The 12,282-nt window shown below is 37.1% G+C and overlaps 1 protein-coding gene and 2 long non-coding RNA genes across 3 annotated transcripts; all 3 read left to right on the top strand.

The window, feature by feature from the left end:
- Positions 1-257: 257 nt before the first annotated feature.
- On the top strand, positions 258-649 carry LOC148693432 (uncharacterized). Its single transcript, XR_015952319.1, has 2 exons — positions 258-378; positions 491-649. It is a non-coding gene; the product is annotated as an uncharacterized LOC148693432 (long non-coding RNA).
- A 2,529-nt stretch (positions 650-3,178) lies between these two features.
- LOC137729023 (phenylcoumaran benzylic ether reductase Pyrc5-like) lies at positions 3,179-5,893 on the top strand. The gene is made up of 5 exons (XM_068467840.2): positions 3,179-3,818; positions 3,925-4,059; positions 4,155-4,392; positions 5,203-5,406; positions 5,521-5,893. Exons 1-5 carry the CDS (start codon positions 3,531-3,533, stop codon positions 5,685-5,687), a joined length of 1,032 nt encoding a protein of 343 aa, XP_068323941.1. The 5' UTR covers positions 3,179-3,530; the 3' UTR covers positions 5,688-5,893.
- A 647-nt stretch (positions 5,894-6,540) lies between these two features.
- On the top strand, positions 6,541-7,508 carry LOC148693433 (uncharacterized). Its single transcript, XR_015952763.1, has 2 exons — positions 6,541-6,790; positions 7,143-7,508. It is a non-coding gene; the product is annotated as an uncharacterized LOC148693433 (long non-coding RNA).
- The last annotated feature ends 4,774 nt before the right edge of the window (positions 7,509-12,282 follow it).

Here is a 12,282-nt window from a genome sequence, read left to right on the forward strand (position 1 = left end):
AATTGGCAACATAGCTTTGTATTTTGAGTACCTCAAAAACTGCCTCAACCCTAATTTATCTCAACCCAAACTCCATCTTTTGCTTTGCAGTCTCATATTACTTCTTTACTCTTTATCTGTTTTACAACTAAATGATTTCTCGAATTTAGGCCTTCTTATCCACTAATAGGCCCGCCGAACCTCCACTCGCCGGAAATCAAGCCCAGAAGCGGACTCATTAGAATAAACGGAAGTTAGCTAGTAATTAGATACAGTGGAGTTTTCGGGAGCGGCGCAATATTCAAACCGAACATGGCACAAGACCAACCTAGTTCTGTCAATGTTTGGGTCGATAGTTGCCGCCCTTACTACGTTACTAGACTAATTGCTGGCTCCTTGGTAATATGCTTCAACCCCTACATCCATCCTCAATTTCTTTCCAGCTACCTTCTTTCTCAGAGCTCCCTAATAACAAGTAGCTAGCTCACACTGTAATGTCATATTTTTGTAGGTTTCAACATCAATCAATGACGACTACAGCCTTCGACTGTTTATTTATTGGACTGTACGTAAGTAGTTGTTTTTATTTTTAACTTTTTATTTAACGATATATTTGCACTAATGAGTGAGGTTATAAATTCAAATTTAATTGTAAGTAGTTGAGTTTTTATCTTATTTTTTCGTTTTTCTTTTGTTTGATGCCATGTTTCGCCTTTTCTTGTGTGGGAGTACCCAGGACAATTAAGATACTAAGGATGACTTTTGGGTTACAGATTTGGTTTTGAAGGGCATGGTGGTTGTGGTTGAGGAAATAATTAATAGGATTTTGAAATTAAAATAACAAATAAAATTTCCCTATATTATCTAGTTAAAAGTTCAATAGGAGATGCTAGCAATCTTTTGAGTAGAACCTTCTCATTTTTCTTTTTTTCGTTATCATTTTAATCTTCCAATTTCGTTTGATGATTAATTTTTTTTAATTGTTGGGTTATATTTTATAGATTAACTTTGAAAAAGTTCAATCAAATAAGAAATTCTTCAAGCATTCAATTAACGTTTTAAAATTTCAGTTTTTAAGTGAAAAATATGATTCATCTATTTTATTGAAAAATTGTTATGCAATTAAACAATTTTAGATTTATTAATTTTTTGCACAAATGATCTTTAAGAGCGGCCTAAATATCAAATGAGAATGTCCAAATAAGATGAGAATTACAGTTGAAAAAGTAGAACGAGAATGTTTAAATAAAAAGATTGCTAGTATTCTCTTAACGTTAATTAAGCATACGTCCAACTTGTTTATATTTTAACCCAAAAGAGTATCCCCATTTAACTCACACAGGTTTTAAATTAAAAATTAAAAATAATTTCTAACTGGACGATCTACGATGAACGGACACGATTGATTGATCATCCGGATTCTCACAAAGAGGATCCGGAGAGGATCCTATTCCAATAAATATTAAGCAGATGACGTTTTATGCCCGTGGCGGAAAGTAATAATGCATATGCATCTTGGTACGGGTTCAATCCCTACTGATCCCCTAACAATTAACAATTTAACCCACTAACTCTATCGTTTGTCCAAAAAAAAAAAAAAAAAAAAAAAAACAAGATTTAAATAAATATATAAGAATACCTTCATTTAAAATTTCTTACATTTCTAGGGTCAAAATTATCAATCACATTTTCAAAATCAAGCTCTGCAACATTTCATTATTAGGGATGAGCAAAATATCCACGAGTATGGATAACCGTGGTTACTCGTCCGTTTAAAACTCATTTTAGAAAAAAATAAATGGTTATGTGTATAATTATTTATTCGTGAAATTTAAATGTTTCATTAGAGGTATCATCCACAATTATAAATGGATACACATTTAACTGTTCATTTTAACATATGTAAAATAAAAAAACTAAAAATCCTAAAATGGTTCGACAGTTCGATAGACTCGCGCTGGTCATCTCTCTCATCTCCGCCTCTCTCTCGTCTCCGGGTTGGCACCTGAACCCGCATCCACGACGGATTTTCAAACAGATCATCTGTCTGTGTGACACGTGTGAATAATACCATATCACTACGACAATACCTGGTGTGAATGACTTCAACCTATTGTCGTTTTTTTTTTTTTTTTTTGTGGCAAAGTCCATACTGGAAAGGAATCTGTATGCCATTATATCCCATTTTTAATTTTTACTGCTAAATTATTCTAAGGGAACAGCAACAACTCCTATTACCTGTCTCTCTGCAAGACTTGCAGTGCCATCTAGTTGGAATTTGATCAAAATTCAATAGAGAAATAACAAAATAAATGAAAGCAAATCTGAATCCCAAAATGAAATGGTACAGTGAGTCGGCTAAAAACATAACAATGCATGAATGATCATGAACGAGTAACTTTAACACTGCTTTAATTTTTAAATATATAGTTAATCGTTCATGCATACAATGCATTAAGGATCATGATTCGTCTGATACCTAATGAACGACTAGCCTTAACACATAATGAACGATTGAACGTTATCAATGTAGTAACGGGTAAATGGATAAAAAAAGGATAAATGGTAAAAAAGGGTAAACGGGTAAATAGGTAAACAGATATACGGTTACGGTTAAATGGGGATACAATTATGGGTACGGTTAACCGTTTATAAACGCTTATGGGTATGAGTATAACAAGAATTAAATACATATGCACCATGATACGGGTTCAATCCCTACTGACCCCTAATCCCTAACAGTTTAACCCAGTAACTCTATCGTTTGTCCAAAAAAAAAAAAAAAAAAAATTAAAATAAATATATAAGAATACCTTCATTTAAAATTTCTTCTTACATTTCTATGGTCAAAATCATCGATCACATTTTCAAAAATCAAGCTTTGCAACATATCATACTTAGTGCACAAGATTTGCCAATCCATTTAGCGTTTCATATGTCATATTTGACCTAATATAAGTTTTCAATAACTTCAGTCGAATTATCTTTTATTTTAGTTTCTTGTATTCTAAAAGAAATGAAACTAGGTTAAGAACTTAAAAGATACTTGAAGTGAGATTGAGAAAGGCGTAATGTATGATTAAATGCTTTTTGTTGGATCAACAAATGTTGAGCCCTGTAAATGTGTTGTCAACCCCCAAGAAAAGGACTCGTAACCAAGCTGGGAAAACTTAAAAAGTAAAGCCTTCCAAGAAAGAAAGGGATAATCAAAGAAAAGAGTAAGGTATGAAGAAATAGTAAAGTCTATGAACAAAAGATTACTTTCTTGTCTTGTGACTTTCCTGCTTTTAGTACGATTACGATTCGTTTCTTGAACTTATAATATGCAGAGAAGAGTTGAATCCCAGAGAAAACCAGATTCCAAGGCATTTCGACCGGAGTAGTGGCAATGCCTATCGATCCGGTTGAAGGAAGATGCATGCATTGTGGTGTTACTTATTTCCCATGCTTTATATCCATATACGTACATATGACCTTTATTTTTGGATAACAAGTTGTAAAAGTTGATTTCTCACTCACACTGAAAGGCAAAGAGTCTTTGATCATTGTCAATGGACTTCTCAGCTATCCACTTATTCCTCATCTCCCTCGGAACCCTCTCGCTCGCCTTCTTTCTCAAACTCATCCCATTCCGATTCCCCCCAATCCCATTCCGGATGGCATCCAAGTCCAAAATCCTCTTCATCGGTGGCACCGGCTACATCGGAAAGTTCATTGTCGAGGCCAGCGCCAAGGCCGGCCACCCCACCTACGTTCTGGTCCGAGAAACTACCGTGTCCAACCCGGCCAAATCCAAAGTCATCGAGAACTTCAAGGGTCTGGGCGTCAACTTCGTCCTGGTTTGTAAAATTAAAATCATTTTCTAGCCTTTTAATCCGATTAGCCAATTGGGTTTTGCTTGATTTGTTATTTTTCTTATTTTTATTTTTTTTATATAATTTGCAGGGTGATCTGTACGATCACGAGAGCTTGGTGAAGGCGATCAAGCAAGTCGACGTGGTGATCTCGACGGTGGGGCATGCGCAGTTGGCTGATCAGGGCAAGATCATTGCTGCCATAAAAAAAGCAGGCAATGTTAAGGTGAAACTTCTGAATTTTTTTGGGTTACTCTGTTTTTTGTAAAAAAAAAAAAAATTCTGTAAATTGCGATTGTGAATGTATGAATCGGGTTGCAGAGATTTTTCCCCTCGGAGTTTGGAAATGACGTTGACCGAGTTCACGCTGTTGAGCCTGCCAAATCGGCGTTTGAGACCAAGGCCAAGATTCGCAGAGCTGTGGAGGCTGAGGGGATTCCTTACACCTATGTGTCCTCCAACTTCTTTGCTGGTTACTTCTTGCCTACTTTGAACCAGCCCGGAGCTTCTTCCCCTCCTAGGAACAAAGTTGTCATTTTGGGCGATGGAAACCCCAAAGGTAAAAACCCATGTTGCACACACACGCACACAAATATGAGGACATGGACACGCCGATTAAAATATAATACATATTACATACATTAAAAACAATATTTCGAATTCATAATATAACAAGGTGGTCGTGCTAAATTCGAGATGCTTCACATAGGATGCAACCAAGTGGCTAAGAAATTGAAGAGGGAGGCGCCATATTAGAGAAAAAGAGAGGACTGAAGTTAGGTTGAGGTTGGAGACTCTTTTAGGTTTTAATTTCCATATTTTCAAAGTTGCCCCAAAATGTTTTTTAAATTTAAAAAAAAGCCCAAGCCGTGTCTCACCTTGGTTCAAGCTATGTCTTGACCGTGTCCAAGTCGTTTTGCATTCGAGTCATGTCTGGGGCGTGTCGGGGTGTCGGATTGTACACTTTGGGGTTTTGGTGTCTATGCAACCTAGGTAAAACCTAAAACTAAACCTTGGGTTTTGAACAAATGTATTTTCTGGGGTTTCATTTTATTTCAATTTACTGCACAAAATCCACTTTGGCTTTTGGTAACTTGTTCAGTAATGAGTAATTGCTATATATATGTGGGTTAGGCCAGTAGGTCAGAACTCTATGCACGCCCTTCTTGCACATAATTTGATGTGTGCATGCTTTTCTTGCAAGCAAATTTGATTTCTCCTTTGCGTAGAGTAGTATATAAAGGATTACTTTGTCAAAAGAAAAAAAAAAATGAGTAGTAGTTATGGGGTTGAATTTCTTTGGGTTGCTGCATGAAGCCCACATTTGCGTTTTCGAAAATGTAATGGGTTCGTTTTATTTGATTTGAAGCAATTTTCAACAAGGAAGACGACATTGGGACGTACACAATTAGGGCAGTGGATGACCCAAGAACCTTGAACAAAGTCCTCTACATCAGGCCACCTGCCAACGCCATCTCATTCAATGAGCTTGTCTCTCTGTGGGAGAAGAAGATTGGCAAAACCCTCGAGAGAATCTATGTCCCGGAGGAGCAGCTGCTCAAGAACATCCAAGGTTAGTGGCAATCATTGTCAGTCTGGGAACAACTGATTTGAATTTTTTTGTTTGTTTCAAACATTTTGAGATAAATTTAAATTTGGTTGGTTTATTTTTGTGTCCTTTTTGCAGAGGCAGCGGTGCCGCTCAATGTGATACTATCAATTGGTCACTCGGTTTTTGTGAAGGGAGACCACACTAACTTTGAGATCGAGCCCTCATTTGGCGTGGAAGCCACAGCTCTTTACCCTGATGTCAAATACACCACCGTCGATGAGTACCTCAACCAGTTTGTCTGAGATTTGAAAGGATGTTGCTGGTTTTATACGAGTGAAACTGGCTACCTTTACAAATAAGTAGTAGGTAGTTTGGTGATTTATGTTATCTCAGGATGTGTGGAAATAACTAGTATATTGGGACAGCTGCTTTCCCCTTGTGTTATCTTGTTTGTTGAATTCTATGTGCTTACCTTTTGTTAAATGATAGAAAAGACATGGGTTCTATATTTCTTCCCTCCTAATTCTGGGTTTTTTTTTTTGAGTTAGCTAGGGTTCCAACTTCTTGTACCTTATTTAGCTATCGACATTGAATATGGTCGTACGTGGAGATACAACACATCTATCTCTTTTCCGTTGGAAGGCTCTTCAATACACAATTTCAAGGCATGTTAGATCATCCATAATGGGGGATACATAATGCCTTGAAACGAGCCTTTCATAAATCAGAATGAAAATTATTTAGTTTTGACAGAAGATGTAAATAATAATGTGATCTCAAAGGATGTAAATAATAGAGAGCCTTGCGTAGATCATGAGGCTCTCTTTTTTTAGTTTCTTATATTCTGAAAGAATTGAAACCAGGTTAAGAACTTAAAGATACTTGAAGGGAGATTGAGAATGAGAGAATGTTGTTTGCACGCTAGGTTTGGGAAAGAGGGAGGTGTAATGTATAATTAAATGTTTTTTGTTCGATCAAATATATATTCCGTTTGGACCCGTACACTATACTAGAATTGAATCCTTATAAATAAAAAGAACACAATATTGAGCTCTAAAATTTAGCTAGTGCCCCCTTTCACCCTTGCTTAGAAACGGCCCTGCAAATGTGTTGTCAACTCTCAGGAAAAGGACTCGGCCTTCCAAGAGAATAGGGATAATCAAAGAAAAGAGTAACGGATGAAAGAAATGGTAAAGTCTATGAACAAAATATTTTTATTTTGTCTTATGACTTTCCTGCTTTTTGTGCAATTACGATTTGTTTCTTGAACTCATAATATACAAGAAAAGTTGAATCCTAGAGAAAAAAAAAAAAAAAAAAGAGGAGAAAACCAGATTCCAAGGTATTTCGACCGGAGTAGCAGAAATGCCTATCGATCCGGTTGAAGGAAGATACATGCATTGTGGTATTTTTGTGAATCTTAATCCTCTCTCTATCAGCTTCTTGTTATTTCCCATGCTTTTTATCTTTATATACATACATATGACATTTATTTTTGGATAAGAACTTGCAAAAGTTGATTTCTCGCAACTTTTCTACTACTATTTGAAATTGAAACAAATGGATTTGTAAGAGGTTTGATGAAGATTGTTCTTGAAAGAAACAAAATAAATCAATTGATAAAGATTGTTCTTAAAAGAAACAAAATAAATCAAAGCACAGTGTAAATTTTGATGATTCCTCCTTATGGAGCTAATGAAGATTTTCTTATAAAGGTGAGATAGCAACTCCGTCTACTTAGTACTCTTATTTGTCAGGTTTTTTGGTATGATTGACCACCCCTGGATTCAAATCATATGCTCGTGTTGAAAGAAGTACAGGGTTCAAGTTGCATCTGCAACTCTCCAGCCACATTCACGTGTTGAGTTGCAGCCGCCACTTTGCATCCTTCTTCTTAATTCTAGGTTTTATGTTTTCCTAGTAACTTGTAACTTGGATCAATCAATTAGTCCATCTTGTAACTTGCAACTAGGGTTAGCTGTTTTATCTGTTGGTTTCTTCAGTGGCATGTCGCCCGAGTTTGTCCAATGGCTTTTAGCCTTGCTCGGTCTCTCTATATGAGCCCTCACTTGTAAATCAAACATATGATGAAATACACAAAAAAAATTTAATCCAGAATTCAATATGGTATCAGAGCAGGAACCTTAATTGGCCTACTTCGGATTGATCCACTATTATTGTTCTTTCTTTTGTTTATTCAAAATCATGGCAGAAGAAAATCCTTTTAGTTCAGAGGCTACCAGTTCCTCTACTTCATCTCCCAATGTAATTCATGGTAAGATCAATCCAAACCAAAGGTTGTGCTCAGTTTTGTTGTATGAATTCAACTACCTTCCTTGGTCTCGATCTGTGACTCTTGCCCTAAGGAGAAAATCGAAGTTAGGATACATCAATGGTAACATTGAACCTCCTACATCTACCTTTCATACATATGATGCATGGATGTGTAATGATCAACTAGTTAAGTCTTGGGTTCTCAACTCCATGGAGCCCAAGTTATCTGAGCTTTTTAGTTACTCAGAAACTTCACATCTTCTTTGGGAAGCTATCAAGGAGATGTATGGAAGCAAAACCAATGCTGCTTGTGCTTTCCGGCTCAAAAAGAATTGCTAGTCTAAAGCAATCAAACCTTTGTTCAACACCTTGGGAGCTTGAAGACCATGTGGAATGAACTCGATTTGTATCGTCCACATACCACTGATTCTGCTATGCTTTTGAAGAGAGCTGATGAAGACAAGGTTTTTCAACTCTTAGCTAGTTTGGGATCTGAATATGAAGACATTCGCAACCATCTCCTAATGACTCTTGAGCTTTCTTTCTTTGAGAATGTGTGCCATGCTGTTCAACAAGAAGAAACTCCCAGGAAAGTGATGAGTGTTGATATCAAGCCTAACTCAGAGGCTAGAGCTTTCTCTGTCAACCACAAGCCAACTGGAGACAAGCAGCAGTTCAAGGGAAAAAAATCAGAATGGTAAGAATGGAAGTGCACCTACTGCAATAGGGGTGGTTATGTGAGGAAGAAGTGCTGGATCTTGCACCCATAATTGAGGCCAAAGTTTGAGAAAGAGAACAAGTTCTCGAGAGATGCCAAGGGTCCTTTCAATAGTCACTCACAAGCTCACACACCCAAAGCATATCATGCAGCCAGCACACCAACTGATGGACTGGTAAACTTCACTTCAAATCCAGTTGCCTTAATTAATGAGTTTGCTTCTTATATCCAAAGGAAGAAAGGGGGCAATGAGAGTTAAGACAAAGAAACTGAGAATCCCATAGCTTTACTTGGCAAGTTCGCTGGTGTCTTGGTAGATTAAAAAAGTGTGCCACAAGGAGATATCCCATGTATAATAAGTGCTCTTTCAATAGCTCTTAATATAAATACTTTCCATGTTTTTTGGATTATAGACTCAGGTGCCATTGACCATATGACAAATAAGTCATCTAGCTTGCATGATTTTTAACCCTTACATGAACCCAGTCATGTGTCTATAGCCAATGGCAAGGGGGATCGTGTCTTAGGCAAATGGAAAATCAATTTAATGGGTGATAAAGGGAAGTCAACTACATTTTTTATTCATTCTTTCCCTTTTCAACTTCTATCCATTGGAAGAATCACAAATACCCTAGAATGCCTTGCAATTTTCTCCCCTCACAATGTTGTTTTTCAGGATCGAGTCACCAAGAGGAAGATTGGTGAAGGGATCTACTTAAATGGTTTATACTATATGTCAAAGGATTTCAATGTTGTCTAAGAGTCCCTTGCCAGCTTAAGCATCGCACAAGAACACCAACTTTGGCATCAACGTTTAGCTTACCCCTCACAACCATTGTTGCCCTTTTTGTTTTCAAATATTTGTAAAGATTCACATGACTGTAAAACATGTCAACTCTCAAAAGCCACTAGGCTTCCTTTTGTAACATCTAAGTCTAGAACTAGCAAATTATTTGAAATAGTTCATTTTGATGTATGGGGTCCTTCTAGGATTGAATCATTTGAGGGTTATAGGTACTATGTTACCTTTGTTGATGATTACTCTAGGGTTACATGGTTGTAGCTTTGAAGTTTAAGAGTGAAGTGTTTGATGCATTTAAGGATTTTCACAAGCTAGTTACAAATCATTTCTTTACTAAAATACATACATTACGGTCAGACAATGGCATTGAGTATACATCTATCAAATTATAAGCACACATGGCATTATGCACCAAACCAGTTGTATGGGGCACCACAACAAAATGGTGTAGCCGAGAGGAAGAATAAGGATTTAATTGGAGAAAACTAGGTCTCTAATGTTCCAAATGAATGTGCCTAAAAGGTTTTGGTCTCAAGGAATTCTTGCAGCCACCTACATAATTAACAGATTTCTAAATAGTGTGTTGAATTCTAGGGTCTCCATATGAAGTCACAAAAGGAAGAACTATTGATCTCTCCTATCTCAAGACATTTAGATGCACTTGTTTTGTTCATATTCAGGTTGCATATCGAGACAAATTGGAACATCGAGCAACCAAGTGTGTATTCATGGGCAATTCTAGCTCTCAGAAAAGTAACAAGTGCTATAATCCAAGCACTCGCAAGATAATTGTATCCGAAGATGTGAGATTTGATGCGTTCACTCCCTATTTCTGCAAAAATCCAAAGGCTACTTCTTAGGGGGAGACCTTCTCGGAATTGTTCCCTTTATCTATTCCAGCTGAAGTGCATGAGTGTAACACATCATTGCCATCTAATGATCCCATTGATGAACATGAAATCAATAATGATGTTACTGAATATGTTCCAACTTAAGATCAAAGTCAAGAAGTTATGCAGCTTGGTCCAAGGAGAAATCCTACCAGAGATCGACATCCTCCTTCCAGATTCTAAGAGTATGTGACTTACACTGCAAGACACTTTATTTCCAAGGCTGTCACTTATCAAAACTTGTCTCAATCTCATGCCTTATTTCTCAGTTAGCTGTCAACTGAAATTGAGCCAAAAAGTTTCCAAGAAGCAAGAGACAAACCTATGTGGCACAAGTTATGAGTGAAGAACTCAAGGCTCTAGATGACAACCAAACTTGGAGTGTTGTTAAGCTTCCAAAATGAAAGAAAGCTATGGGAAGCTGATGGATATACAAGACCAAATTTCACCCTGATGGTTCAATTGAAAAGCACAAAGCTAGACTAGTAGCTAGGGGATTCACTCAAACTTATTGCATTGAGTACAAGGAGACCTTTGCTCCAATTACCAAGATGAACACTATGAGAGTTCTCCTTTCTATGGCAGTTAACCATAAGTGGCCATTGTTCCAAATGGATGTGAAGAATGCATTTCTTCAAGATGAACTTGAAGAAGATGTGTATGTGAAATTACCACCTGGTCACTCCCAAGAAAATGAACCTAATGTGGTTTGCAAGCTCTATAAAGCCATATAGAAACTCAAACAATCCCCTCGAGCATGGTACTCAAAACTGAGCTCAATACTTGAAGTTGTAAGTTTCAAAAGAAGTCATGTTGACTCATCTTTGTTTATTCAAATTGGTACAGTTGGCAAGCTTGTAGTGCTCATATATGTTGATGATTTGATCATTACATGAGACAATATTGATGAACTCAATGCCCTCAAGGAATCTCTTTATAAAAAAATTTGCCATAATAGATTTGGGAGTCCTCAAATACTTCATTCGGATTGAAATGGCAGCCTCCAATAAAGGTTTGTTCTTAAACCAAAGAAAATATGTTCTTGATCTTCTTGAAGAAGCCAACATGCAGGATTCAAAACCTGCTCGCACTCCTCTTGTCAGCAAGCTCAAGTTGGAGAACCTCTCACTGATCTAAGCACCTATCAAAGATTGGTGGGAAAATTAATCTATCTCGCTATAAGAAGGCCAGACATAGCCTATGTCGTGAGCGTTATTAGTCAGTTCATGCACTCTCCAACCTCATTTCACTAGGAAATTGTCAAAAGAATACTAAGGTATCTCAAAGGCTCAGTGGGAAGGGGTATTCTTATAAGAAAAACTGGTACATGTCACATTATAGGCTACACTGATGCTGACTAGGCAGGTAACTCCCTTGATCACAAATCCACCACTGGTTTTTGTACCTTTGTTGGAGGAAACTTAGTCACTTGGAAAAACAAGAAACAATCTGTGGTCGCTAGGTCAAGTGTCGAAGCTAAGTATCATGCTATGACATCAATGCTTGTGAACTAATTTGGTTAAAATGGCTCCTATAGCATCTTGGCTTCCCCAGCATGTAACCCATATATGTTCATACACTGCGACAAACAAGCAGCCATGCACATAGCATCAAATCATGTGTTTCATGAAATAACGAAGCACATTGAAGTTGATTGCCATTACATTCGTGCCCAATTTCAATCCAAAGTCATTGAAACTATGTTCACTCACAGCCATGACCACCTTGCAGATATTTTTACCAAAACGCTAGATTCTACTCGATTTTAGAGGTTATTATGCAATCTAGGATCAATCAATCTCCTCGATCCAACTTAAGGATGAGTGTTGAAAGAAGTACAGGGTTCAAGTTGCATATGCAACTCTCCAGCCACACTCATATGTTGAGTTGAAGCCACCACTTTGCATCATTGTCCTTAATTATAGGTTTTATGTTTTCCTAGTAACATATAACTAGGATCAATCAATCAGTCTTTCTTGTAACTTGCAACTAGGGCTACATGTTTATCCTTTGGTTCCTTCAGTGGCATGTTGCCCTAGTTTGTCCAATGGCTTTCAGCCTTGCTCGGTCTCTCTATAAGAGCCCTCACTTGTAAATCAAACATACAATGATATACACAAAACAAAGTTTAATCCACAATTCAATAACTCAAATAGGAGATTTTTAACGTACAACTATGTTCTTAACCACTTAAGCTATAAGCCACTTCCAAT

Source organism: Pyrus communis, chromosome 10, assembly GCF_041283825.1.
Source record: "Pyrus communis isolate YQ-2024b chromosome 10, ASM4128382v1, whole genome shotgun sequence".
NCBI lineage: Eukaryota > Viridiplantae > Streptophyta > Magnoliopsida > Rosales > Rosaceae > Pyrus > Pyrus communis.

Coding starts and splice junctions, on each gene's coding strand:
- LOC137729023 (XM_068467840.2), top strand. CDS start 3,531: ATGGACTTCTCAGCTATCCACTTATTCCTCATCTCCCTCGGAACCCTC. Junction 3,819..3,924: donor TGGGCGTCAACTTCGTCCTG/GTTTGTAAAATT, acceptor TATAATTTGCAG/GGTGATCTGTACGATCACGA. Junction 4,060..4,154: donor AAAAAGCAGGCAATGTTAAG/GTGAAACTTCTG, acceptor ATCGGGTTGCAG/AGATTTTTCCCCTCGGAGTT.